Source organism: Rhinatrema bivittatum, chromosome 2 (genome assembly GCF_901001135.1).
Source record: "Rhinatrema bivittatum chromosome 2, aRhiBiv1.1, whole genome shotgun sequence".
NCBI lineage: Eukaryota > Metazoa > Chordata > Amphibia > Gymnophiona > Rhinatrematidae > Rhinatrema > Rhinatrema bivittatum.
Genome location: NC_042616.1, coordinates 776,697,323 through 776,721,659, shown reverse-complemented (window position 1 = coordinate 776,721,659; position 24,337 = coordinate 776,697,323). Strand labels below are relative to the sequence as shown.

At 43.6% G+C, this 24,337-nt stretch overlaps 1 protein-coding gene across 1 annotated transcript in view; it reads left to right on the top strand.

Moving 5' to 3' along the window:
* Positions 1-24,337, top strand: part of KCNQ3 (potassium voltage-gated channel subfamily Q member 3) — a 627,835-nt gene that overhangs the window by 466,892 nt on the left and 136,606 nt on the right. Inside the window, 2 exon segments of the mRNA XM_029592045.1 lie at positions 23,398-23,456; positions 23,459-23,487. Of these exon segments, the coding sequence (XP_029447905.1) occupies positions 23,398-23,456; positions 23,459-23,487 (88 nt within the window).

The window sequence follows — 24,337 nt, the reverse complement described above, 5'->3', positions numbered from 1 at the left end:
CCGTGCCCCCGCACTGGCCCGCTGACTCTACCCCCCCCCCCCCCCCTCTCCTCCCGATCAGGCAGATAGGCGGCGGCGACGAAAACCAAAGCAATTTTTTTTTTTTTTCAAAAAGCGACATCACACATTGCATAAAATAATTTCTCCAGCCTTAAAGCGACTTACTTTTGGGATCTGTCAAGATCCCAAAAGTAAGTCGCAAAAGTAACTTACTTTTCTGAAGCCATCAGGAACATGATCTTAGCTCCTCCGGACGAAGACGAAGATGGCCGCCTGCACGGGGAAAGCGTGCAATTGGCCGCTGAAGACGTGACCTCACGTCTTCAGCGGCCAATTGCACGCTTTCCCCCGTGCAGGCGGCCATCTTCGTCTTGAGCTACGATCGTGATAGCTTCAGAAAAGTAAGTTACTTTTGCGACTTACTTGACAGATCCCAAAAGTAAGTTGCTTTAAGGCTGGAGAAATTATTTTATGCAATGTGTGATGTTGCTTTTTGAAAAAAAAAAATTGCTTTGGTTTTCGTCGCCGCCGCCTACCTGCCCGATCGGGAGGAGGGGGGGGGGGGGGGGTAGAGTCGGCGGGCCAGTGCGGGGGCGCGGGAGCCGGGGATTTTTTTTTTTTTTTGTAGGCCTCACGGGACTGCCGGGTCGCAGTGGATGCAGCTGATGAAAGGGGTAGTGGCAGGCGCGCTGGGGAGGGGGGGGCATCCGGGACGTACTACATCAAGGAGGGTGCCAGGCTTACCGAACCGCTGCTATTGCCTCTGCTCGCAGGTCTATTTCGCCGGCTTGCTGCACGCTTTCGCTTTGCTCGGCTCTGCTTTTTCTCCTCTCCCGTCTGTCTTCGCCGCTGTGCCTCACCTCCTCCCGGAGCAAGGCTGCTTTCGCGCCCTGCTCCGGGAGGAGAGACACAGCGACGAAGCAACAAAGACTTTTCGTGTTTTTTTACACTTCCTGGTTCCTGTCATTCCAAATGCCATTTGAAATGACATTTGAAATGACAGGTACCGTCGCACCCTGGTTACTGTATAGGCGCTGTATTAAGCGCCTATACAGTAAAATGGGTTACGCGGCCATAACCCTTCCCTACCGCTTTAAAGCCGCGGCATGCATTTGCATGCGATTAGAGGAGAGTATCGGGGAGTTAGTGAAGAGAACTGTGGGTGCGGGGAGGAAGGGTGCGCCTGACACTGCCGCACTGTTTCTACCGCGGCCTTACTGGATCGACCTGTGAGATAGTGAAAGTTTGGCATTTAGCTGTATAACTTGTGATTTATATGGCTAAATGCCTTTGGATATTGGTCTCAAACCTGCATTTTCTATTTCTATTTTGTATTTTGCCTGGGAATTTCAATGTTAGAACAAAAAAAACCCATGTGTAGAAAATGATTAGGTTGGTAGGCAGCCAATGAACCCAACCGGTGCTGGGCTGGCAGTGGAGGTGGGACCGTGAGTCTGGAGGTGAAATAGCTGTGTTCAGATGGGGTAGAAGGAGCTGGGAGCAGGAAGGCATCCAGCAGGGTTGCATTTTGCTGCAATGGACTCGCAGATCCTGGCGATGCCAGCATTTCGGGTTGGTAGTGCATGGAGCAATCCTTTTCCAAACTGTGGTGCTGCTTGTGCACCACTGTGCATTATAGACAGTACGCCCATGTACCTGCAGACTTTTGCATCTGCTTCTTTTCTAGATGAAAAGTAGTGAAAAATAATGCACATATAGTCCAATTGTATAAAATAGGGCTTATAACTGAAGTCCTTGTGTACAAACCACATGTGAATATCAACCAGAATTTTCAAAGTGGATTTTCGCACGAAAGGCTGCTATGAAAATTAGTGTACCTGTGTGAACCCTTGTGTGCATGCACACATACGTCTATGCCTACATGAGAGTAGATGTAAATGTTAATACATTAGTTTATGTGTATACTTTCAAATTAGATAGTATGCAGAGAAATGTTCTCTTGTCCTAACTCTGCAGTATGCATAAAAGTACTCGTGAAATTGCTTCTGCACACAAACCCCAGGATAACTTTCAAAAGGCTTGTTTGTGCATGTAAAAATGGCATTTTATGAGCATATATGCTTTTGAAAATTCAGGCCATAGACTTCATGTGTTATTTTTCAGTCATGCCCAGGAGCTGCTCCTGGGAATGCTTCTAAATGCCGGTAAAAGTATGTACGTTGTGGAACATCATGCATACATTTAGCCAGGCTGAGGAAAGGCAATTTTCAGACAGTCATTTTACGAGCATAAATTACTATTTACCTTCATAAGTGGGATTTAAAGTTGCCCTCTTTACATGCTGATAGATTATTGATGTGGAAATGTGCTGCTCTGCTCCAGGCTGACATAGCTCCAAAGGATTATGAGCCCTAAAACATTTAATGAAACACTTCTCTGAAATGGCTGTCTCTGGACCTTTTGCCCAGAGTTATTGCTTAAGCCTTAAGGTAATGCGGAGCAGAGGAAATACATTATATTTGACTTAAAGGTATCTAGTTGCAGGTTGGAATACACTAGTGCAGTATAATTCAGCTTCAGATGGGATATGCCAGCCTCTGATTCAATATTTCAAGGCACTTAAAATAAAGAAGCTCTTCACATCCCCGCAAAAAAAAAAAAAAAAATGCCCGTAAATAAAAATGGTGATGCTCATTAGAGGAAAGCAAGTGCCCACTGTTTACCATAAAGCAAGAAAGAGCTTCTCAGAATTAGCAAGAACAGAAAGAAACAAACTGGTCTGGATGCATCCGGCACTCTTCAGTAAGACATCTCTACAAGGTTCTTGAAGTCAAAAGGAAACACGGAAAGTCAAAGGAAGCGCAGCGAAAATTCCAAGCCTTTCCCGATGCGGCGACCCCCATCTCGGTCTACAGTATCCATCAGACCTCTTCGTCCATCTCTCTGGAATTGCTTCTCTCCAAGCTGCTCCGTTTTAGTCTCCTTTAATCGCAGCGCTCTGTTTCTGTTATAGCAGACTCTGCAATGGCCCCGATGCTTTCATGGTGAATGACACCAAAGTTGCCCCAAACAAACAGTTGGTGTGTGTGAATAGGATAACGCTGCCCGCCCATGTTCCTGAGGTACCATGAGACTTGGGTGTGCAGTTCTCATACCAGCTGTTTCTATAGCTGTTTACTTCCTGCACGACGTGCATGTGAAGGGTCAAAGCAGGAGCACAGGTTTCCTGCAATGTTTTGATTGCTATTAAGTTTAATCCTGAAGGGGAGTATTCCTTGGGGGTGCATGATTGATGGGGTATAAAGGGGTATTTATTCTTCGCTGTCCCGCCAGTGATGTAGTGCCCTGTGATATAAAAAAGTGCTGGTTCATTTTCTCAACAGAGGTCTGCTTTTTATTTGTAATGTCCTTTGGGATACAGTTTATAGAAAAAGCATTTATGAATAGCTACATAGCTGATTATATTGAAAGAAGACCTGAGGTTAATCAACCCCAATTTTCTTCTGATTGCTTAAATGCTAGGTACAATCAAATTCTTGTATAAAATAATGCTGGTTTATAATTCTCTACAGCCATATTTTCTCCCTGCCATATCTGATGAACTGGATTTTCTCTTCAATCCCCAATAGAATGGGGGGATCGAAGGTAGAGAATATTTTCTCTGCATTGAGTGGGATTTAGAGAGAGAGAGAGAGAATGATTGGCATGGGGAGAGAAGTTGGAAGCAATTTACACGAGTGTCATAATCTACCACCGAAGTTATGGCTCTTAAAATATTTCAGACAAACAAAAACCATCATGAAATGGATCTTCGGTTTGGAAAGTTACAGACCACTGACCTCAGATATCTTGCTAATTTTCAAACTCTCCCAGTTCTGCATCTGAATACAGTTTCCTGGACATTTTACTTTAAATGGCCATTCATGAGGTTGGTCAGGAGGCATAGTTTCACTTTAGATGTCCAGAGGTAATTTTCATTCCATTGGACTTCTATCTAATCCTGTACCATGTAAGATGAGTCGGCTAAAAGTGTTTCTATAGGTATTTTTTAAATTTTCTAGTAGCAATTTGAACCCACTTTGGATTTAAGATAATGTTTATGTTGTTTGACTGTAGAGGTTTTATGATGAATGTGAATATCAGGTTCTTATGGCCTGGATTGGCCACTGTTGGAAACAGGATGCTGGGCTTGATGGACCCTTGGTCTGACCCAGTATGGCATGTTCTTATGTTCTTACCTAAAATGTCTTTAACTCACATGCAAACTCTGCCATGACAATTTTGATATCAATATTTTGCCTAACATGTCAAATTTCATAAAACTCATATTTCTTCATTGATGCACATTGATTACTTGTTTGGTTTTACATCACTTAAATCAGACTTTGAAGGTGTGAATATAAAATTAGAAGGAAAATCTTTTTGCTTTGAGTTCGAACCCTTCTCACTGCCATTGTGTTTATGGCGGGTGTCTCCTGATGTTTGCGTTATGTTTGTGCTTTTACACTGTGACTCATGACTGCACTATAACCATTTCTTCACCATAATTTTGAATCAGTTTTGATTCTGTCGATTTTGAAATCTGTGACTTTGTTGCACTTGGGAGCTTCCGGTTTCACCGGCACAAGTTGTTAATTGTTTTTCACAGTGTGGCAGCCATAGCCATAGGCTTTTTGTATTTACAATAACATACTTTGTGTGATACGTACAATTCAATATGATGTTGAGTGTGGAATATTGAGTATGGTTTCTGAATTCTCAGCACTCTTAAGACAATGGAGTTCTAGGGTTTGGTCCCTTCTATTATGAGAAGGGCTTCTTTTTTTTTTTTTTTTTTTTTGTGTAAACAATTTTTATTAACTTTCACATAACAAAATACAATCGGCTGTGTGTCCCCTATCAGAATTTGTGATCCTGGCGCTCGACTGCTTCTTAGAAAGGCTTGTCTGGTGGGGCTGAAAATGATTTTGTCCGTCTGGAGGGAACAGGTGGCGCCATCATACTGGACTTGGAGAAACAGCTGGCACCAGATGATGACTATGGAATGCATGGCTTCGCGGGCGTCTCCACGATGCAGACAGCGCTTTCTCAAGGTGTGGCAACCTTACGTGCAAACGCTTACTCCGAAAGGGCTTCTATTTTTAAGTCTTTATACATTGTAAATATAGGGGGTCCATATTGGGCTGCTGTGCAGCTCAGCGAGTTAGACAGATATATTTATCCAGCTAACTTAGCCTGGATATTCAGTGGTGCAGCAGCACTGCTGAATATACCTGGCTATCTTAAAGTTAGTTGGATAAGTGTATCCAGCTAACTATAGGACAGCCCTGTGGTCCAACCGGATTAGTTATATGGCTACCTCTGAATATCGGAGTTAGCTGGATAACTTATCTGACTAATTCGATTCTCCCATCCACCTTTTCCCCTTCTCTGAGTTATCTGGCTGAATACTTAGCTGTATAAGGGGGGAGCCCAGTGACCATAGACGGATATTCAGCGGCACCACTTAACTGGATAAGTCTGACTTCTACAAAGTTGTTTTTTTTTTATTGTTTTCATAGGTGTTTATATGGAAAACCTTTGGGATCACCACTCAATGACCCTAGTGCTCAAAATAGAACAGGTGCAAGATTTAGTTCGTGAGAGGAGGGGCGCACTCCATTGAAGCTTCTGGACTGGCCAGCCCCCTGCTTGTATAAAAGCAGATTGCATCAGTTCAGAGCAGACTGGCAGGGCAGATTTGGTTTGGCATTGTGAGGAAGTAGGAGATGTTTCTTGTTTGTGGTTTTAGCCTCGTTCTAGGACCAGGCTTCATAGTCCTACCCCCAGGATAGGCAGGAGGCCTAACCTCTTCCAGGACACAACCTGTCTGGTATCGTTTGCCTCCAGGGTTTTTGCACCCGGGATGTTTGTTTGCTGGGTTTTGGGAGTTTTATGCGAGACCTCTGATACTTGGCCTGGGAAAGGATTACAGGGGGATTCCTTTCCGGGGTGGCCAGGATACGGAAGACACTGCCAGCTCCCCAGCCGGTGGTGACTTGCTGCAAGAGAATTCCAGTTTTGGACATTTGAGTGAAGAATTTGTTTCTTGAGGATTTGAGAAGAAGATTTTTGCTGCCACCCTTCCTGCCCTAGAGTAGGGGAAATTTAAAAGAGTTGACTATTCCCTGCTGCCTGGGAGCACATGGGAAAGATCAAGATCCCTCGTGTCATCTGGAAAAAAAGAACTGGGAGAAGAGGAACAAGAGGGCATTGTGCAGTGTGGAAGTCCTGTTTAATTTGCCAGGATACTGGGAGGGTATTTTTTCCGCTGAACTTAGTAAATCCCAATCCATCTGGGAAGTCTTGCTTTTCCAACCTCTAGAGGGTACGTTCTTTCCTGGCCCAACCCTTGAGGGACACTTTCACAGATAAGGGAAATTGAACTGTATAAATCATCTTTCGTGCCAAGTGTATTGTGCCACAACAATGTTTTTGAAGAAATTGCTTGGATACCCAACCTGAGATTCCAGGTATTTTGTTGGCACTTACATCCCTCTCACCTGAAGTCAGAGAGCTAACCAGTAGAGAGAGAAAAAAGATTCACCCCCTACACCTTGGGCCTTGGAGGATCATTCCTCCTCTCCGCTCCGTCAGAAAGAACCTAACACCCCGGGGCTCTGTGAGACAGAGAGAGAGAGACAGAGCAAAGGCAGCCCTGGGATCCCAGGGACCGCCCCTTCTGGCAGTGGGTGAGTTTATGCCTCACTCCAGGCAGGGTTCATTTTTGGTACCAGATGCAGGGGAGATAGAGGGGTCGGGGGGGGGGGGGGGGGGAAGGGAGGCGGGGAGTGAGTCCAGGACCATTGGGACTGTGGGTGGATGAAAGCAGGAAGAGGGGCTTGACCTGCAGACTGCAACAATTTTCACAAATGTAGGAGGGGTTTGAAGGATAGGGGCTTCACAGCCTGACAGGGTCATCTATTCAATTTAATTGAGGAAGGGAGAGAATCGGGCCAGAGGCCACTTCATTTTTTCATTTTTTTTAAATGTTGACAGTACCTCTTAACCAGATATCTTTTGAAGATATGCAGTTAAGTAGCAACTTATCTAGCCACAGAAGGCTGGATAACTTAAAAATCTAACCAGTTATATTTAAACATAACCAGTTAGGTTTTTCAGTTATCTGGCTACATATAGCCAGATAACTTTGTGCAAGTATATTCAGTGGGACGTTTATCCCACTGAATATCCTGGATAAGTTATCTGGTTAACCTTAGCTGGAATAGTTCTCTGTTCAGCTTACTGAATATAGACATCCTTGTTGTTAAAAAAAAAAAAAAAAAAAGGAAATGCTATACATTTGTTCAAGGTGATTATGGGATTGCTTAAGCCACAAAGTGTGCAGAGAGGACTAGCGAGTTCTAGGAAAACTTGTGAGATCATTTTTTGAATAAAATAAAATAAATTAGAAATACATTGGGAGGCAATATTCAGTTGTTATCCTCATTCTCAGAGGGTTCAGGAGGAGATATTTGTGACAGTAGAAATGAGTGGTAGTCAGAATTTTTTTGGTGAGTGAAGGAGGGTAGAAGTTCTCAAAGAGATAAGCATTGAACTAGAAGAAAAAAATGCAATAAGAGCTGGGAAATTTTCTGAATTTTGTCCCAGACATTTGGTGGAAATAGAAAGGGTAGTAAGGGCAGCAAGAGAGGCTACAAGCACACATGATCCGTGTCCTTCATGGCTGATAAGGTCAGGAATCACTGGCCTTAGCAAAGGGCTGATAGAACTGGTAAATGCATCACTGAGAGGTGGCTGGCACCATTAGGGTTAAAACTAGCCATGGTATGCCTGCGTCTGAAGAAGCCAGGTATAAATACGGAGGTTTGAAATAATTTTCCACATGTTTTGAATTGACCTTACTTGAATAAAATTTTGGAGAAACCTGTTTTGTCACAGCTACCAGTGTTTCTTAAACAGTAAAATGTTCTTGATAAATATATATTGGGCATTAGGAGGCGCTATGGGACTGAGATGGCCCTGGTATCTCTATCCCAGGGGGGTAGCAAACTCCGACCCTAAAGAGCCACAGACGGGATATCCATCGTATGCAAATATACCTCATGCATATTCATTGTGGAGATCATGAAAATCAGGTCTGTTTGTGGCTTTTCAGTACCAGAATTATCCACCCGTGCACTATCCAATTATTTGCTATGTAAGCTTGATAGAGGAAATTATGCCTTTTTGGTCTTATTAGATCTTAGTTTGGCGTTTGCTGGTCTAGGTTTAGCAGAGACTGTGCTGAAATGGATCATCTCATTTTTAACCAACAGCACACAGTGGCATGGGCAATGTGGTCTCTAGCCCTTATAGGGTTATATGGGGTGGGCCACAAGGTTCTTGTCTATTACATTCTTTTATTTAACCTTACTTATTTGGGGGGGGGGGGGGGAGATTAATCCAGAGTTTGGGCATCAGATATTTATTATACACTGATGATATTCAGCTTTATGTACCTCTTGGGGGTGGGGATGGGGAATAGGGATGTCATATTGGAGCGTTTCAGAATTTTTCAACTTGCCTTGTGGCCATTTGTGGCTGGCTGTTGAGTAATATGCTGAAACTAAACTGTGGTTAAACAGGGGTGTTACATATTTGCAGTCCAGAAATGATTGTTATGAGCTCTCTGAGTATACTGGATGGTAGGTTAGTTGCATTAAAGAAGGAGATATGTGATCTGGGTGTATCAGTGAATGAGCATATCCACTCAGTGATAAGGGCTTGTTTCAGCTGGCTTAGGCTTGTTCAGTGCCTAAGTCCTTCTTTAGAATGGAGCAAACTGATTAAGATAGTCCAAGCTTTAATGTCATCAGGCGTAGACTATTGTAATGCTTTGTTAATGGGAAAATGAAAAAAATAATCAGCCCATCCATTGTAGTTAATGCGAAATTTTGTGCTGTGTATTGATATGGGTTGTAAACAACAGAATAGATTGATGACAATTTTGAAGGTTCCTCATTGGTTACTGGGTTCAACTTAAGGTCTTATGTCTTGCCTTTAAATCTCTTCAGAGTCAGGGTGTAATCTGTATTTCAGAAAATTGGAGTGGTTTACTTCTTTTTGAAATTTGTGCTCCTCTCAGGGGGCTGCTTTGTTTGAACCAACAAGAAAGATTTGTTTTTTATTGTAACCCCTGTGCCAAGGGGCCACCTTCCCAGCCCTGGGGAGCGTTGGATGTACTCACTCAGGATGGGGTATACTGTCTCTCAGGGGGGCAGAGAGTTTAATGCTATCAATCTAGGGCGAGAGTACATTGTACAAATCTCATCTTTGTGCACTTTTCCTCACTCCAAATCATTTCAGATCTTCACTGATGTGTACTGTGCTGTTCGTACCTCTGATTGTGCATGTAAAGCTGCCCCCCTAACTCTAGGCCACCAGCAAAATCTCACCTCTAGTTACTAGTTGACCATTGATCAGTGGTATAAATAGTTGACTAATATGTGTGCTATCCTAGAGTCAGTCTCTCTCTCTCTCTCTCTCTCTCTCTCAAAATAAATATTTCTGGTGCATTCATCGATTGCACAAAATGTTAAACACCCCCATTATGTATCGCATGTCTTACAGTGTTATTGTAGGGATTAGGGCCTTAACACGATTTGAAAAATGGCCTTGTTTATTAGTACAATAAAAAGAAATAACCAAAACAGATTTGTAGTTATTCCACAGTCCAGAATCATAATCATATAACTTCACATTTTGTTCAAATCACAAACTCTTACTCTTTCTCAAAGGTATTCTTTGGGCTGTAGGTTACCCCCAAGTCTTTAGAAACTCCAGTTCACCTCCACTGTGCTCAGTTTTTGCAGAGGTTATCGCACACAAGGCCCGGTTCACCTTTACACAACTTCTGATTATTTGGCTCACTTTTTCACACACTGAAGCCCCACTCAAATCCACTCCACACCCCTCACTTCTTTTAACTCTCAGTCTCTTTCTTTCTCACTTATGAATCCAAGGGGGCCTGGATAGTCGTTTTCTTCTGTCACAGACATCTCAAATTCTAACTCACTCTTTAGAAGCTGTTAGAATTTCAGACACTTTCCTTCTGGAGCAGCTATGAAGACAGTGCACCACCCTCCCCTCCCCTGGTCCTTTGAAGACAGTGCCTGCAACCTCTCCCCTAGGCCCAGCCAATCCCCCCCTCCCCCCTCCCAACACAGTTCCTCAGAGAAATCTCCAAGTTCAGAACCTCTTTTCTCTTTCTCTGTAATCCTTGACTTCTGCAGCACTTTTCTATATCCAAGAGAGCAGATGATACTCTCATACGATCTTTCACACTGGTAATCCACTCACGCACTTCTAGCAGTGCTTCTGGATGAAGCACTGTTGTTCCCTTTCTCTCTCTCAGTGGCCTGGACTCTCCAGACACTCATAACCCTTGAGTTCCTTCCTCAGTCACCAGCCCCTTTCACAGGCCAACACACAGATTTATAACAGACACAAAATTTCAACCATTGGTCCAACTTCATGCTTGCCATTCACACACAATGCACAATTCTAGAATTGCATTGTGTGTGCCATTCACACACAATGCAAAATTCTAGATAGTGTTCTAGGACAGCCCTGGGCTGTCCTAGAACACTATCTAGAATTTTCCCAGGTCAGGAAATAGGATAAACGTTTAACCTTTATATAAAAAAAAAATAATAATAATAAAAAAAACCACTCTGAACATCCCATTAGAGGAAGGGCTATCCCAAAGTGTCCTCCCACCAACATCTTTTGCCCAGGCTTGCCAAGACCCTGCACTTTTGCACTTTTAAACTTCCAAACACTGCACAGAGTAAATCTGTGTAAACATGTAGTCCCATAAAAATACAGGACTAGTGCACATTTAGTGGCACCTTTGCCACATTAGCAACCCAGCAACAAATTTTCAGATGTGGTTGCTCCACCATTGTGGACCAAATTTCCATGAGAAATATGGTTGGTTGATACTTAGAAGGTTGGTCAAGATGGCCCTTTTCAGGAAAGCCTATGAGGATTAGAGCCTTGTTACATTTAGGAAGTTGATCAAGGTAGGCATTTTTAGAAAAGCCTATGAGGAGCAGAGCTGTCTTATTTCTCTTGAAGTGAGGGGTAGAAGATTAGGCTGATAGCTAGACTAGGTGGGAGGTGGTTGGATATATTGACAAGAAGGGTTGGGTGACGGGGGCTGTTTGGAATGTTTTTTTCTGTAAGGGTTGGATAGGTTTGGGGGAGTAAGAATATATGTGGGTATGGGAGAGGCTTAGGCTGATGGGAGGTTAAGGGGAACAGGTTTTTAGTGAGAGGTGGAATAGTATTTGGATAAGGGGTGGTTGGAGTTCTGTTTTGAGGTATACATTTTCAGTGAATGCAATCAGTTTGGGCATGAATGTTGTGTATTTGGTTCTAGATGTGTGGAATTGGAATTATTGGAATTATATACTGTTGACACTAACTTGCTTAGAGTACCATAGTATGAGGACAGGGGATACATTTAATAATAATAATAATAATAATAATAATAATCATAGGTGAAATGATATTCTGACTGTGCATTGAAATATTCAGATACGGGGTATGAATCCAATGGAAATGTTTTATTTGTCATAGAAATTAGAGTTAACCTTATGCTGTCCATTTTTAATGCCCATACCTGTGCCACTGATTTACGTTCCTGGCCATAAGCTTCCCAAATTCTCTGCCCCTGCCACAACCAAACCTGTGGATACTGCAATTTCCACTTTCACTTGCAGGAGCAGGCAGGACTTTGAGTACTTGGGCATTAAAGATCTAAGAAAGGCAAGCCTCAAAAAGCTTCACGCTGTGAAATGTTAAACGGAGAAAGAAAGCATTTCAGTGAACCTGAAATGCTGACCCTGTGCAATCAGAGTCATCTTGAAAGGCCCTAGGGAAGCCTGTGGTGGCAATACTTATCCGAAAGGGCTGCTCTGAGTGAGACCAACATAGGCGAGCTGGTGCAGAGAGCATGAGTGACAGCCTAAGGAGCACAGGCTTGCCAAGGAGCCAAACAGCTGGCGAGTCAAAGCTGTGACTGCAGCACAGCTGTGGATTTCCTTAGCTCAGCTAAATATAGAAATCAGTGCTTAAGCTGTTCCTCTCTATAAATAAAGCTTTCATCATGACTTCAACCTAAGTAGACCTTGCTGACCTGTAGGCAACCTGCATTAATATATTTATACTAATGCATATGTTACAATGGGGCAGTAACACTTCCATAGTTAGGGATCTGTGGCGTTTCAGAGTTAAATGGGGGCTTTCACTCATTTGTGGTGTCACTAAGAGCCTATTAATAACTGCGTAGCAGATGATGGCCGATAAAGACCGCCACCCTCACCCCAGGCCTTCCAGTTTGTTCATTTTCGCTTCCTGTTGCAGTATCATTTAATTAGGGATCCTCTGTGCTTGGCCCATGCTTTCTTGAATTGTATGATTGTTTTTCTCTCTACTGCCACCCCTGGGAGGCTATTCCATGTATCCATTATCCTTTCCATGAAGAAATAATTCCCTGTGCTGCCCATGATCTACCCCTTTTAATCATCCTCTCTGGGACAAAGGCCAGGCACACCTTTTACCTGCAGGCTTTCAAAATAAAAACACGTTTACTTTGAAACTTGCCACGGGCACGAAGCACACATAGTTGCGCAACAGCTTTTTTTTTTTTTCTGGGCAGATTTTTACTGGAAAACTACAGACAAAGGTTTGAAAAATCTATCTATACTCATACTTCACGCCTCCCACCCCCAGCCTAAACATGTCTTCAGGAACGTCTTATTTCAATGTGGCTAAAAAAAGTGCATGCTATTTTGCAAGCCATATTCTTTTAGCCACATTGAGGAAAGTCAATTTTCAGAGAGATGATTCACACACAAAAATTGCTTTTTGCCCCCATAAATTGCTTTAAAACCTGTCCTCCCTATCACGTTCTCTTGTTTTAAAATGTCCATGTCACTGAAAAAAAAAATGCAGCTTGAGCATTATCTATACCTTTGAGAGTCTCTATCATACCTCCCACCCCCGCGCATCCATATTTACAGGTAGATTTTTTAAGCGTTGCACACACAGACACGCCAACATGCTCACGTAGGCGGGCCACGCGCGAGCAACTCAGATTTTAAGACGCAGCGAAGTACGCGCATATGTACCCGTGCGTGTGTCAAGAATAAGGGGAGTGGAAAAGGGGCGGGGGCGGGGCCAAGACCTACCACGCATAACTTTGTGTTTAAAAAAGGCTGAGCATGGCCCCTGTCGGCTTGTTATCCAGGTAACTTTACTGCTCATCCCGATGAGGAGCAAGCCTAGAGATAATCCAGTTTTAGGGTTTTTAGCACAGCATGACGGTTCGAGTTCAAGAAGGGGACTTGCAGGTTGAAAAACCAGAGGGGTCTTGAAGACCTCGATGTGAACTGGGCAAACTGGTGGACTACTTAAGAAAACTGTTTTTTTCCCCCCTCACTAGCACATGTTTTAAAATCTGCCTGCATAGCTCCATAAAACCCTAGCGAAAATACATGCAGGACATTTACTCAAGCAACCTTTTCAATGATATGGGCGAACTTGCGTGCATGATTTAAAACTGCAGCGGATCTCCGCTCACACGCAAATGCGCACGTTTATGGGCGCACGTGCGTTCCTTTTAAAATTCCTCTGTTAGGTTCTTGAGGGTCATTTCACAGGCTTTTGGAAATGTGGCAACCAGCGCTGGAGACTATGAGGTCTATTTTCAAAAGCCCACCAAACAGATAAGTTATCCAGATAACTTTGCCCAAAAAAACTTTATCGGGATATTATGCAACAGAACTTAGCTAGGTGAGAGTTTTGCTGAATATTCGGTTAAAGTTATCCAAATAGCTTTAGGCCTGTTCTTTGTACAGACGGACTTGCTCACACAAACATAGCTGGGTAGTGATCAATATGGCGGCAGCGGCTCAGCATCCCAGTCAGGATGCCAACACCGGGCAGGCCACGGGGCAGGGGAGGCTCTCTGTGTAGGGATCTGAAGATTGTAATCCTTTCTGGCTTCTTGCCCTCCCACAGTAGCCCATGACCTTTATGTCCCGTTGTGATGATGTCAGCGGGATGATGTCAGCCAGAGAGGACAGTGTCAGCAGGAACTGCAGCAGCTCAGTTTCCTGGTCAGGAGGACAGCAGTAGGCAAGTTCAGCAAGTAGGCATCTGACCTGGCTCCTGGAGATGATTCTCCCCCTTGGGGGACGGGGGAACTGCCACAGTACTTCCCTTTATGCTGCTTACTGAGGAGAAGGATGGGACTGTGAGGAGACAGAGCTTATGCTCTCAATCATTATCCCTGCAGCTCAGCAGACAAAAGACTAGAAAGCGGCCACAAATGAGGGACCAGCAGGCTGGGAGGGGGGCAGAGTTGATTAGAAGAGTTGCATGGAGAAAACTGACATGAAAGAGCAGTGTCAGACACATGAAGGGAGAGATAAAGGAAGAAAAATGAAAGGAATCGAGTGAAGTCAAGATAAAAACAGAGGAGAAAGGAAAACTAATATAGAAAAAAACCCAAAGGTAAATACGTTTATTTTAAATGTATACATCTGATTATGGAAAGTTTTAAATTATTTTAAACCCCAACCCATATCCATCACTGATCAGGGGGGCTACAGGTGCAGGTCTGTTCCTGAGCAGATGGGAAGATTCCTTATGGTTTGCACACTTGGCATCTGCCAAATCGCTCTTCACACCCTGGATGGTGTTGCACCAATAAACTTTACTCAAATGAAGCTTCTTCAATTCTGAAATTTTTCTTAGAGATTAATCTATTTCTTCCCCTTACACAGTCATGAGCTAGCCATATGGGATCCTCTTGTTTTTATATTGCAGGATCTCCTAATGGCAGGTTATGGGAGCTCCTTCACCTCTTAGGACAGCTCGGGTACCTAAATTCTAATTGATCTGCTCTTCTTCTCTGCAGGATAGTCTAATTTCCTTTTCCTGAAGCATTACCACTATGTGGGTACGACTCCTCCCCAATCATGTAGCACTTTTTTTTTTGCACTCGGTCATACAGATTGGAAAAGTCAGAATCAAAGTTCTTCTTACTTAAAGAAATCATAGCCGACTAATGTGTTGGGTTTTTTTTTTTTATTTCTAGAGCCTTCAGGCAAACCAATTGGACTTCTTTCACTTCAGGCTAGGATTCCTTTCCAGCCTGAAAAAAACAAAACAAAACACTAAGAGCAAGTTTTCATTTACACATGGGAAATTCTCACACCTTCTCATGGCCATGACCTTATGATTTCAAAGAAGAAAAAAAACAGAGGAAAAGAAAACATCAAACTTGCTTTTTCTCCCTCCTTATCTCTCTGAATATAAAGAAACAGCCTACAGACCTTTGAGTTAAGTCTGCAACTACTCTCTTACACACAACAGGCTCTACTGCCTCTCTCCATGCTTCAAACCAGAGATAGAAAGATGGATAAAAATATAGAATGAAAGATATACTATTCTGATGTAGACCAGGGTCCATTGATACCAGCATCATGTCCCCAGCTGTTTCTAGTTTGGGAGACAAGTACCTGGAACATCCCAAAAAGTAGATCTCTTTCAGTGATCACTCAATAGGATGAGCTATGGCTTTCCTAAATATACTAGTAGCTAGTACTTTTCCTTAAGGAATTTGTCCAAATCTCTTTTAAACTCTGCTATGCAAGTTGCCTTGACCATGTCTTTTGGCAATAAATTCCACAGCTTGATTGTGAGTTGAGTAAAAAAAAAAAATGCTTTCTATCATTTGTTTTAAATCTACTGTTGTTAGTTTCATAGAGTCTTCCCTTGTTTTCGTATTATTTGAAAAGATAAATGACTTTTGCCTATTTACTAGGAATATGCATTTGTTTAAAACAAATGTGCAACGTGCAATGATTAATGGGCAATTTGTTTCATTTGGGGGGACCCATAAAGAATTGAAGGCCCCCCCGAATGAAATGAACCTTATTGGTTGCATTCCTTTTAAATGGATGCCTTGAGTCTAGACTAGGGTATAGCCCGTCACCAGGAAGCGGAGCACACAAGGAGATAGAGGCAACTGGAGCTTCTCCATTAACAGTCTGGGATTTCCGCAGGTTGAGCCCTTGGGTACCCGGACTGCCTGGACTTAGGTGGGCCTCTGGTGGTCTCCCGGAGAGTTAGCGGAGGGATGTGCCCACCACGAGCAAGGGTGCGCGGCTGATGCAGAATGGATAAGCTAGACCTGAACCGGAAGCTCTGGAGACCTCAGGGAGGCAACAGTTCAGGGAGGTCCTCCAGGCGAGATAGGCAGCGCCTGTAGGTCTAGCCAAGTGGAAGCCGCGGTTGGTTTCTAAGCAGACTGGCCCAATGGTCACAGGAGGCCGGAAGAGAGTGTCCGAGTGAAGCGCAAGGATCAGAGCCAGAGTATCAGTCCAGGAGAGGTCAGCCAAAGCAGGGGTCAATACCAGAATCAGTCCGGGCATAGTCAAGGCAAGCAAGGATCGGTTTCAGGCGGCAGACAGAATTTTCAGGCAGGCAGTGGTCAGTTCCAGGCGGCAGGCAAGAGAATGGTCAGGCAGGCAGAGGTCAATACCAAAGGTCAGTCCGGAGAGGTACTACCTGAGAAGGATACAGGAACACACAGAGCCACTGGGAACGGAAGACACAGGCATACAGAGACGCTGGAACAGGAGACATTTGGAACATGAAGGCAAACTAGCACACCAACAGTGTCAACCGTCAGTTCCAGGTGATTGGCACCTCATTACAGCTCTACCAACCCAATTGCCAAGGCGAGGTCCTGGAGACAGAGCCTTGCCTTAAGTAGTGAATCTAAGTGATGTCATCAGGAGGTGCCCCCATGGGTTTTTCCGCCATTGGCCTTTAAAGGTCTGCACGTCAACTGCGCGCACGCCTAGGGACTTGGCCGAGGACGCCGAGGACGTGGAGCCCCAACGGGAGCTCCGCCGTGAGGCCTGTGCGGAGGATGGATGTGCGGCCGCAGGGGAGGGATTCCCGGAGCTGGTTGAAGGAAGCACGAGGTGAGCAGGCCCGGCCGCGGTGCCAACGCGGCCGGGACACGTAACAAATGCTGATTTATAGAGGTCCAAATGTTCCCCAAACTGTATTAATGATTTTCTTTTCATGACAAGCAGTGAGAGTTGTGGAAAAAGATACTTGCATAGAAACCACTGCCACATCATTTATGAATACAATAACTTTGACCATTGTGTACAGAAACATCTATATTGGATGACTGGCATCGCCCTACGCTGTCCCAAGTGTGAAAGAGAAATGCATCTTGGCACTGTTTGCAAACCTAACCATCTTTGTTCAGAAGCTTCTTCTTTAACGTCAGCTATAAAATTATATTCACGGTGATTGGCACCTCATTACAGCTCTACCAACACATACACATAAGTGATAATGAAGTCAGTGCTCTACATTTTGTCTTTCTTTTAAAAAGAAAACAGAGGTCAAGATTTAAAATTAGGTTTTCTGTTATGACACAATTATCTTCCTAAACAGTTGTAGCCATTTGCTTCTTCATGCTCCAAAAAACCATTAAATGCAGTAAATAAGTAAGGTTTAATTTTTCTTTTTTTTTAGCAGGGTAGTTAATATCAACAGAGACAGTTCTGTGCTGAGCATTTTTATGGTGGAGTGGGAATGCCCTCTAGTGGTTAAAATAGAAAAAAAAATCTCTATCTAGCAACATTTTTTCAATTCTCCTTAGCGGAATCTAAATTCTTGCAAATAAATAAATGCATATACTATTATTACTCATGTTAGGGGTCTGCTAATAGTGATGGGAAAGAAAGGCACTTATGCATGTAGAGTCACTCCCCCGACCAGCTGGGATTCAATGCCAAGAAGTGCAGATTCATGCATCTGGGGTGTGGTAATCCGAAAGAACTATAGGGTAGATTTTAAAAAGGTGCGCGCGGGCATACATGTGCCCCGAGCCGCACTGCCTTCCTCCGAAATCAGAGCGGCCTGGAAGGGAACTTCCCTTCCCCCTAACCTGACCTTCCCACCTCTTCCCCTAACCTTCCCCCCCCCCCCCCCCAGCCCTACTCTAAACCCCCCTCCTTTGTCTTACCTTTTGCGCCTGGTTCCAGGCATTGTGCGTGTATATAGTTTGCTTCTGAAAAGGATGTTGGAGAATATAATGGAAGTGAATGATCTTCGGTTGGAAAAGTAAATAATTCGAGTTCTAAAAAGTTTTCAATTTGACTTTCATAATTTTTAATGTTCCATTGCTGTTTGTTTATGATTTTTCTATTGTTGCCAGCTTCCCTTGAACTAGGAATATACCAGAACATTTTCTTAATTATCATATACATTTCAAAATAACTATAGTCCACGCAGAGATCTATGAACTAATGGGTGTTAATTAACGAGCTATTTGTTGCCCATGTACAAAAGCTATTACCACATGTACTTCACATGTGGAGTAGCCTTGCTACCAGCATTCCCAAATATAACACTAATGCACATGTAATTAGTTCAAAAGTTATAAAATAAATTAACTGTTTAGGGATTAGCCTTGAATTTGCTATCCAACATTATTTTTATTTTCCACACATTCCATGTGATCATGGCAGATTACAATAAAACATTAATAATAATTTCAATAAATACACTAAAACTTAAAAAAGCCATACAATCAACAATCATAAAAACATGTAAATAAAAACATCAAAAAAATGTCAGTGAGGTTTAATGCAGCCCTCCTAATGCAGGAAAATTAACTCACCTACCCACAGTCTCCAGTAAAGTGTTCAACGGCCAGTGCCGGTGCAAGTATAGTCAGCTGCCCTAGGCGGTGACATCACCCTACCACATGATCTCTCTCGCTCTGCAATCTCGCCAATCTATGCATCGCGCCACGCGACTCATTCATTTTCAAAAATGGTGCCCTCACATTGACTGCGCAGTCCTGCCCACTTCTGGCGCCCTAGGTGGCTGCCTAGTCTGCCTAAAGCTTCACGCTGGCCCTGTCAACGGCGGAAGGGTGATGATTTCCTTCCTGCCAGAAAAGCCACACATTCAACATGATGCTGCCAGGCCTTGCGTCATGCTCTGAACCACACTTGCAACGGCCCAATTTGGTGTTCAGGTGGGTGACAGGGGGCACTCAGAGGCCATTTCCAAGGAGCGTGAGGAATATGGTGCCTTCAGGTTGGCAAGACCGCCTTTGCATTGGCAGCCCATCCCCGCACCATGTCCCTTGCAGACTGTAGTCACTTGGCCATGTTTCTCGGGACTAGTTAATGCAGGCTACAGGTAACAGATCAAAACCTAGTGAGGAGTGAATGCCTTTAGACTGTTGTAATGCTGCCGTACTGTATGTATCATTTTCTCGGTACACTGTGCTTTATAATCTTTGTGGAGATGGGGACGTGAATGTATATCTCGCCTGGAATTAACACAGATCTCCTCATTCAGCGTGTCTATGCTGAATGGGGCACTTGAACCTCTATGTTTGGACACACGTCGCTCTCGCCACCAGCACACTCATTCTCCTTCAAAATTCACTGTTTGAACTTTGCCCGTTCCTTCCCACACTCCGTGAAACTAAAGACTCTAGCAATAAAGTTTCAGGCCACAGCATCCTATACGGCAGCAGTGGCCAAGGGTCAATGAGAGAGCACTTGCTTTCATCATCGATCACTTTTTGCACACCTCCAAAATTGGGAGAGACATTGCATTGTTACTATTCTGAGAAATTTGAAAAGTTGCACTGTTGTGTGTGTATATAGTTTGCTTCTGAAAAGGATGCTGGAGAATATAATGGAAGTGAATGATCTTCGGTTGGAAAAGTAAACAAATGGCTGCAAATATAAGGAGAGAGTGCGCGTGTCTATATGAATATGTGTGTGTGGTGAACTGTGAAGGTTGCTGATTGTGTAGTGTGAGCAGGTGAATGTGAAGTAGGATGCAGGGGTATTGAGTACAAAGAAAGAGGTTGAATGAAGGAAGGAGATGAGAGTTTATAAGAAGGTGAAGGACCGACCATCCTTTGTGATTGTCCAAACAGTGATAAGAGGAAAAAAAATGTCCATTAGAAGGGAGTGCAAGGGAGGGTAATTTCCAGCAGTGTGGGTAAGTCAGCATATAGAGTCAGGAGGTGTAAAGTTATGCCTGTATTTTATATACCATAGTCATTTACATGCCCAGAGCAAAAAATCAACAAAGCGTGCATACCAGCAGAAAGAGATCGAGCTTTGTATTGCTAGTTTCTGTGACTGACAACAAAAAAAAATTGTTTCTAGTCTACAGCTAGTTTCTGCGCCATGTCCAGTATTGGTTGCAAATTAAGATGTAAGTCTCTAGATCTCCGGCAAAGCTATTATTCCTGATATATTCGCTCTTTCAGAATCAAGCTGTGGCGAAGATTTCTGACAGAACGCAATAGCAAGATGCACAGCATGAAACAACTGCAGCACTAAATTTTTAATACAGAGAGGAATGTCGGCTGTCTGAAAATTGCCCCCTTGCCATTTCATGTCATTTGTTGAATTTCCAACCCCTTGTTCATGAGTGAATGCTCCAAGCAAGAGACAAAAATACAATACAATGTGCAAATGGTTAGCTACATTGAGGGGAGATGTTCCCAGGGGGCATGTTTAGGTCAGAGAGGAAAAGTATGGGGCAGATTTTAAAATGTTTGCACGCGGCGAACATTTGTGCGGGCAACCTGGCGCGCACAAATATACGCCCGATTTTATAACATGCGCGTGCAGTCGCACGCATGTTATGAAATCAGGGGTCGACACGCGCAAGGGGGTGCACACTCTTGCACCTTGCGCGTGCCGAGCCCTCGGGGAGACCAGCTGGCTTTCCCCGTTCCCTCCGAGGCTGCTCCAAAATCGGAGCGGCCTCAGAGGGAACTTTCCTTCCCCCCCTCCCTTCCCCTCCCTTCCCCTACCTGTCCCGCCCCTCAGCCCCAACCCCCCCCCCCGGTACCTTTATGTCACAAGTTATGCCTGCCGGCCAACTGCCTGCGTGTGATCCCCCGGCCCAGCGGCCTTGCAGAGGCCTCCGGCCATGCCCTCACCGCAGATCGCCCCACCCTGCCCCCAGCGCCCATTTTTTCAAGCCCTGGGACTTACACGCGTCCCGGGGCTTTACGCTCGCCGCCGGGCCTTTTGAAAATAGGCCCGGCACGCGTAACCCTTTGAAAATCTGCCCCTATGTGCGTAAATTGCATTTTCTAACCTGAACTTTTCAAGCAAAAATCCTACGGGCACAGGAAGCGAGCACAAATGACTGCATGGGGCAATTTTCAAAGGGAAAGTCCATGTGGAGTTTCCTTTTGAAAACTGGTGCAAGGACTGCAGGTTAAAAGTAAGCACAGACATTGCATCAAGGGATGCAGTTTGAATATTGCTCCCTGTGATTTTAATGTGAAACATTCTTTCCTGTAGAGGATAACAAAATAAAGTACAGATTTGGAAATGATGGAAAGGAATGGAAAAAGAGTCTTATTGCCATAGTGACTTTAGAAAGAATTTTTAAAAGTTACTTATTCATTTGACTTATGAAGTAAATGGTCATTTGGGAGAACTCTAAATACTGGACACATGGCAGAGTCCAGGTGATAACTAGCTAGAAGTACATGTTCTTCCTGGCCGTGATCTTCTCTCACACAAAGAAGCTTACCATGCCGTTTTGCACTGTTTCATGACATCTTTCACTCTTGCAGTTTGTATCATGTGTGTGTGTGTGGGTATGGGGGGGTGGTGTTTGCTGATTTTCCTGATTATCTTGGGAACAGGCAGACATTTTTTTATAGATTTCTGTCAGCTTTGGTTATGGGTCATTATAAAATAACTAGAAGAAATTCCCACTGAAAAAGCGAACAATCCTAGATATAAGTCACGAGTTTGTGTGCTTGATTTGTTTTTCAAAGTTTGAATTTGTTTCTCTTCTTCAGCCGGCGTAGAGCAAGTCTACTATTCTTATTTCTAAAATCTTATATTCCGCCACCTCCTAGCATTAAGCATTCAGTGCGGATTGCAATCTTAGAACTAATAAAAGAAAACACATATCATCTACAAGCCATAAAAAAAAAATGCCCTATAATACTGAAAAGAACTTCATCAATTTGCCTCCTTGTAGAGATTGTGGCCGTCACCTTTTTTCTAAACATTTTAATATTGCCTTCTTCCCGAAGCCAGGCTGGTTAGAGTTCCACAAAATCGGAGCTGCCTAGGAAAAAGCTTAATCATTCCTTAATCATAACCGGGCAGCCTGGATGGGCCAAGCTGATCTTTTTACTGCCATCATTTACTACGTTACTTATTCATGACTGTGTTACGGTGAGCAAACGCGTTCTGGTCTGAGGGTAGGTTCTCACTGCAGAATCTGAATGGTTCTGCAAACGATGCAGGAACGTGGGTTTGATTTCAGGCTCTCTAACAGGTTTCGTGGACTGTGGTGCGTATTGGGGGAAACGGCATGGTTGATAGCATTTGACTCCTCGTGTCACTTTAGGCTACCAAGAGCCGTGACAGCGTGCAAATATTTAGCAGACATGATTTTAATAAACATAGTACCATAATGATTAAAATATGTAAATGTAAGCTGTTTGAAAGTGTTTTGAGAGAGTCAGGCAGGCCCTCCCTCGTATCTGAGGTTCCCTTCCTCAGCTATGTTTGTTACCATTTGTAGTGGCAGTGCATACGTGGGGAGGGTATGGGGGAAGGACAGCAGGGTTGTCTGCTAATTTTGTGTCATTGTTTTATGTGAATACCTTTTTTCATGCATAAAATTGTACTTACATGCAAAAACTCAATTTTATGTGCCTAAGTACAACTTTACATGCGTTTTACGCATATGTAATGAAACACAAAAAAAAAAAAAGCACCAAATGAAATAAAACAACCTAAATAAAAATGTTCCTGTTTAAACCTCTAGAGGTTTCATGGAACCGTCACGTATGGCATCCAGGGGTTTTTTTCCCCTCACTGATCTCCTGATAAAACCCCACCATTCTCCCTCAGTAACTCAACGATCACAGTGAAAGACCTTAGCAGGGACCACAGATCCGTTTGGAAACCAGTATGCATGATCCCTGATCTATGACAGGGATTCTCCCCCTCCCCCATCCTTCCCCCTCCTAAACCTACCAATGCTGCCTTCTCAGCATCCTCAGGCCCTGCCAGCACTATGAGGAGAAGCTGGGTCTGGTAATCAAATCTAGGTCCCTCATTCATAGTGCTGCTGCTGGCCCATATATGCTATTTTGTTTTAATGTTGCATTTGTATAAAGGTTATTCAACACCAGTCACCATTGAAAGTGACTGCAGGAAGATATTTGTGTGTGACTAACATCTTTTAACATAGATCTTCTGTATAAATCCTTTATATGGACTGACGATAATATCTTTTAATTTACCTCTCCTTTGTTTACCTTTTTAGGTTTTTAATAGTCTTTGGGTGTCTGATCTTAGCCATTCTAACAACATTCAAGGATTATGAGAAAGTTCGGGCAACTGGTTGCTGTTACTAGTAAGTAAATGATTGCTATTCAGTGCTATGCCATGTTGTTGGCACATTTTAATTATCGTGGGATGCCCAAAAAACAGATTAAATCTATGCAATGTGATATACTTTAGTACAATGTGACCTACACCTCTCACTATTTGTGTTAGTGACTGGGAAATGGTGTAATGCAAATTAGAAGGGTTGTGCATGGAAAATCTTTTGTTTTGTGTTGCTTCGTTAATTTTGTTTCATAAGTTATGTAGTTTATTTTGTTATGTTATGTATTTCATTTCCATTAAAATCAGCAGGGGAAGCAATACATCATCCTATTTTTTACTCTAACTTTGGGGTTTTCTATCCAAGTTATATGAGACTTGCAGAGCCTCAAGTCACAAAGACTGGAGAGAAATTGACAAAAAGAGTGAAATGAATGCCCTATGGCACAGCAAAAGGGGAAAAGTGGCCAAACAGTGGCATGAACACTCATTGACACTGTGAGAGGGGCAAAGAGGCTGAACAGTAATAGAAATGTAGCAAAGAACCAAGATAGGGGCAAAGCAGCACATTCACTGGCATGTAAAGCCCAATGCACCGAAAGAGGAGAAAGAGCACCAACATGAATGGAATGAACATCCAAAGTCACCATGAGAGCAGGCAAAGCAGCATAAACCATGGCTTGAGCACCACAAAGCACAGTGAGAGGGGCAAAGTGCGATGGGTGGTGTGAGTGTGAGCCCTTAGTGCTGTGGTGTAGCTGCTGCAGCCTCGTAGGTAAACATGTGAGGACTATGCCAACAGCTGGCAAACAGGTCCTGGAGCAGGATAGAATGGAGTTTCACCTATACCAGCACCTCCCCTACAGATTGAGCCTTTG